Source organism: Pygocentrus nattereri, chromosome 5 (genome assembly GCF_015220715.1).
Source record: "Pygocentrus nattereri isolate fPygNat1 chromosome 5, fPygNat1.pri, whole genome shotgun sequence".
Taxonomy (NCBI): domain Eukaryota; kingdom Metazoa; phylum Chordata; class Actinopteri; order Characiformes; family Serrasalmidae; genus Pygocentrus; species Pygocentrus nattereri.
Window position 1 is genome coordinate 8,797,535 of NC_051215.1, and position 5,557 is coordinate 8,803,091.

The 5,557-nt window shown below is 37.1% G+C and overlaps 1 gene segment (V, D, J or C); it reads left to right on the forward strand.

The window, feature by feature from the left end:
* The first annotated feature begins 1,372 nt into the window (after window positions 1-1,372).
* LOC108426105 lies at window positions 1,373-4,487 on the forward strand. The segment is given in 4 exon segments: window positions 1,373-1,461; window positions 1,576-1,875; window positions 2,149-2,178; window positions 3,922-4,487. Coding segments are annotated over 4 exon segments (708 nt in total).
* The last annotated feature ends 1,070 nt before the right edge of the window (window positions 4,488-5,557 follow it).

Sequence of the window (5,557 nt, forward strand, 5' to 3'; positions counted from 1 at the left end):
GTTATTTGAGTTCCTGTTGCCTTTCTATTATCTGGAACCAGTCTGCCCATTCTCCTCTGACCTCTCACATCAACAAGGCATTTTCGTCCACACAACTGACTGCTCACTGGATATTTCCTCTTTTTCGGACCGTTCTCTGTAAACCCTAGAGATGGTTGTGCGTGAAAATCCCAGTAGATCAGCAGTTTCTGAGATACTCAGAGCAGCCCGTCTGGCACCAACAACCACGCCACGTTCAAAGTCCCTTAAATCCCCTTTCTTCCCCGTTCTGATGCTCGGTCTGCACTTCAGCAAGCTGTCTTGACCACCTCTACATGCCTAAATGCATTGAGTTGTGGCCATGTGATTGGCTGATTAGCTATTTGTGTTAACAAGCAATTGAACAATTACCTAATAAAGTGGCCAGTGAGTGTATATAATGGTGTTAATGGTGAAATGGTGTTAAGTGTGAAAAAGGACACTTTCTTTGTGAACTATTTGACTATACAGTGACCCACATGTACCTCTCCACCATGGTGGATTTAAAAATACATGATTTGGGCTGAAATTTTATTGCAAAACCTTTATTGTAAAACAGCGTGTCAGATATGAGGCAGAGTATTCATAACCATTTAGCGGAATAACTTTCTGTGAAGGAGCTTTCATAGGCATTAAGCTCTTCAGACGTCTGATTACTATCACCACCGCTATGAATAATTCTGCTTGAGTAAGTTTCTCCAGAATGGAATGTTTCACATCAAACACTTCGGAATGATTTTGCTTACATCTTATCCATTGAATTATACAGAAATTCTCTATAGAGGGGGCAGTCATGGGCTGAAGGTTAGGGAACCAGCCTCATGACCGGAACGTCGCCGGTTTGAACCCTAGGGCCGACAGCACATGACTGAGGTGTCCTTGAGCAAGACACCTAACCCTCAACTGCTCCCTGGGCGCTGCGGACTGGGCTGCTCACTGCCCCCTAGTGTGTGTGTGTGTGTGTGTGCTCACTAGTGTGTATGAGGTGTTTCACTTCATGGATGGGTTATATGGAGAGGTGAAATTTCCGCATGGTGGGACTAATAAGGCTCTCTTAATCTTAAAAAATCAGTGGAATTCCCCTTATTTTCTATTTTCTGTAGAAGAAACTCCTCCTGGCTTCAACAAAGCTGCCCCTTAAGCTGGACCCATTTACAAATGCAGTGCTGAAAGCAGAATTCTATAAACAGACTCTCAGAGTCCTGAGAGATCAGATTTGCATAGTTTCTGTTCTTGTATGTTTTCGTGCATCTGGACTCGTCATGCTTGACTCTCCGCCTCACCTCCTGCGTGTGAAGTGCTGTCTGTCTTTATAAGAGCAGTTTGTGAGAGCAGGTTTTGCTGTGAAGGGACATTAAAAATTCGTCTGTGACCTTCTAGAGTAGATCATCATGATCCTCAACGCTGCCTCTCTCACTCTGCTCCTCCTGTTTACTCTTTCTGGTAAGACCTTTCACCATCTTCAGTAATACTCAAGCATCAAACATTTGTCAACTGTCAGAACTCTGAAAACTCTGAAAGGCAAAACGTTTCATACTTTTTGTTCTTTTCCAACAGGTTTGGAGGCTCTTGTGCTTACACAGGAGAAAACAAAGTCTGTAAAACTGGGAGAAAACATTAAGGTCTCCTGCAGAACAGATGATTCTACAGACTGGACATTAACATGGTACCAACAGAAACCTGGTGAATCTCCAAAGTTCTTGCTTGCTGACAGCAAGAGGGCGAGTGGACTGCCAAGCCGATTCACCTACAGTGGATCCAGAAACCAAGAGTACCTGCATATTAACGGAGTTCAGGCTGAAGACGAGGCTGTTTATTACTGTGCTTGCCATAGCTGTGGGAGCTTGGCACAGTGCTGCAGTTCAATAAAGCTCTCGTACAAAAACCCCAACAAGCCCTAAAACAGACTTAAATGTGCCTCAAACACTCACAACCCTACATAGTGACTCTTACTCAGGTCAGTGTGAGATGATCATGAGTTCTGACTGAGTTCTGACCCAGCTGTGCTCATTTTGTCCTATTTAGACTGGTTTGAATTCTGCACTCGTGGTCACTGAAGTGTTCAGTCTGAGCAGAAGCAGTGAGCCCTGAGGTTTTTGTGCTGAGCTCTAACACTGTGATACATTGTAGTTTACGGTGGAGGCACTGAAGTAACTGCTGGTAAGTGCAATCAGCTCCTGTTCACAAACTATGCACAACATGTAACTACATTTAATCAAAAATAGCTTCACTATTACATTTGCAATTCAGTGCAAAATACTACAAACATCTCTTATATTATAAAAACATGCAAATCTTTTTCAATTTAAAAAAAGTCAGGAAAACAATGAGACAAAAGACTCAAATGCTTAAGCTGTAAAATTGATTAGTTTTTGACTGTTTTAGATGTTTTTTTAAATATTTAAATTAAAAATAAGCTAAAGCAGAGGTAAACATTAACTAGACTCGTTCATTCAGTTCTATATATTTATGTCTGTACTTTATTTAACTCGAGTATATTAGGAAGGAGAATACTTCTACTATTTCTACCCCAGTTCCCATTTAGTTTTCACATTTAGTTACTGAATTCTGTTCTGTTGGTTCAGCTCCTGGTCTGATTTGCTGTTGACTAGATCTCTCACTGTTGGCTTTAGCAGTTTTTTGTATTATCCCAAAAACAGAAGAACAGAGCCTGACAAGCTTTAGAGCTGCAGAGGAGCTTCTTAATACATCAGCATCACTATCAGCACTGAAACTGGAGTTTGTTTTGTAACCTGATACTTTTAAACTCATGTTCATAAACTTTTATTTTTTGAGAACTTCATATCATAATTCAACATTATTTCATTGAGGCTGCATCACTTTTTCATTATGGTGTTGTGCTCCCCTGAGCAAGAATTCTTAGAAAAGCCAAAAACGTGCATTTAAATTTGAATATAATTGTAAATGATCACTTTCTGAACAAAACCTCCAAAAATCTCCAAAACTGTAAGGAAGGAAAAGTTATAAGGAAAGAAAAAACATAACTTTTAACTTAAGAAAGTCATTTTGGGCCAATTTATTGGTCTTTCCATCATGAATTTTTGACAAAGTTTTAAGTGCAACAAGCAAATTTGTAATGATATAAAAAGGCTTATATATGTTTGTAGACATATGGTACATTTCAACATTTGAACAAAATCTTACCTGTCCATTTTTCATTTTTGAGATTTTAATAGTTAATAAAATTAGAAAACATAAGCTTCTGTTCTAGACTCCAGTATTATTAGTTACTATTTTGGAGAAACATTTTTTTCTGATAGTGATATATTTTTCACAAATTCTGACTAAGATAAAAATGTTTGTTACAGTTATGAAATTAATTTGAAAGTAATATTTTAATAAAATTAAAAAGTAATAATTTAAATAAAATATTTTAAAATATAATATTTCTTTAATATTGGTATCAGGTAGATACTTTCTCATGCAATTGTTTTAATAGATAATATAATAATAGTCGATTGTATATTATTTAATAATTAAGTATTGAAAAAAATCTGAGAATACTTCCTAATATGTAGTTAATGGTATTTCAATCTACAACGCGTAAGTTATTATTGCATAAAATAACAGCAGTTATTACAATGACAATGATTCCAAGGTTTTGAACAGTTTTGTATACAGATCTATATACATGCACCTTTATGCTTGGCCTCTACATGAGCTCCACTTTAGCAAAGCTAAAGCCTAGTTAGTCAAATCTGTCTTAACTGATGCTGAATCAATTAAAATCCATTACTGATGTGAAAGCTAACGACTTTGCAATATTTAATGATTATGATTATTATTATCTTGTAGAAGAAATATAATAATAAGAGCACTATCATTAAGATGTATTCTAATAGAGCTCTATAACTTCTGTTCCTCCATTTTTTCACTCTATAGCTTCACCAGCACCTCCTTCTCTGCTCCTCCTGGCTCCCTCCCAGTCTCCCCCCTCTGGCTCTGAGGTCAGTGTTGTTTGTATGGCTCAGGGTTTCCGTCCTGACGGTGCTGTCCTGTCCTGGACTGAGGACAGCACCACCATAGCAGGTCCTGAGGTCCACACGGGTCCGTCCCAGCGCCAGTCTGATGGCACCTTCATCCAGAGCAGCGTCCTGAAACTCAGCCCAGAACGCTGGAGCTCTGGACGCTCCTACACCTGCCACCTGACTCACCCCGCCCTGACCAGTCCACTGAGAGAGAGTGTCAGTGTGGGTCAGTGCAGCTAGAGAGCTGCAGAAATTAACGTGGAAAGCTTAACAGTGAAATCAATATCAGGAACAGAGTAAATCCAGTAAAGACTGTATTCAGTTTTAGAGTCTGTCTGTTTTCTTCATCTTCTCTAGTCTGAGGTTTGTGTTGATGGCGTCCTCCAGAGGCAGTGGTGCTTATTTCATCTGGAGCAGATTCCTGTACTTGTGTTGCTGATTTCATCCTTTTTCCTCAATAAAATTACTATCAATGACAAACTAATGTGTGATTTGTGAGCATATGTAGCAGAGATGAACAAATTTACAGCACGGTGCAAAAAAACATGATCATAAAGTAATTGGAAAAACATAAATACAGAGATTTTAGATTTCATTTACAGAATTTGTTGATGCACAGTGACACACTTGATGTAACACAATGAAAGATTAATTAGCCAAACCTGGTAAAGGATGACAATTACAAATAATACTGGCTTTCCTCAACAAGAGATTAGAAAAAAGTTAAATGAACAAATTCACGTACATTTATTACTACTTATTGTATTACTGCACACTGCATTATGAGAGCAATAAAAATGATGAGAGGACTAAAAATATATTTAATTAGCTTTTCTTGCATAAAATTATTCTTCATTTATTTTTTCAGACCCGATTATCAAATTCAAAACCAAACAAAATAAATGATGTGTGCAGGGGTCCTTTTGGAGCCTTGAGGCAACACAGTATGACAATGGGAAGAAATAATATAGAACCGTGTTCCCTCAAGTTGTGAGACCTGCTTTGTGACTGGCTAAATCCATTCCACTGTTGCACAACGTAGCTTCTAGGCAACTAGGCAGCGTATTTCTGCAAAATCTTGTAACAAAAAATTTGATAACATTAAAAAAAAGAGGTTTAAATGTACCCACAAAGAGATAGTATGAGCTTTTCATCGACTTACTCAAGCTCTGCCTTTTTTTTATTAACCCTATTATTGTCCTTAAATATGTATAATATTATTGTAAAGTCAGGAAAATGAGTTTGTTGCAACATTGTGAAATAGAGGGTTAATGCTATTAGTATTCATTCTCATATTAGAATGTGCCTAACACATGAACAATTGGTTAACATACCAGAATTTGTACTCCTTATGCCTTATGTCAATTAATAATTGCAATAATTAATAAAATAATAAATCACTGATAATTGTGCAGAATTTCTCATTGTAAGTCTTATGTGTATGTATATTCATTCACTCATTCATTCTTCATCATTAATCCAGATAGGGTCACTATATATATATATATATATATATATATATATATATATATATATATATATATATATAT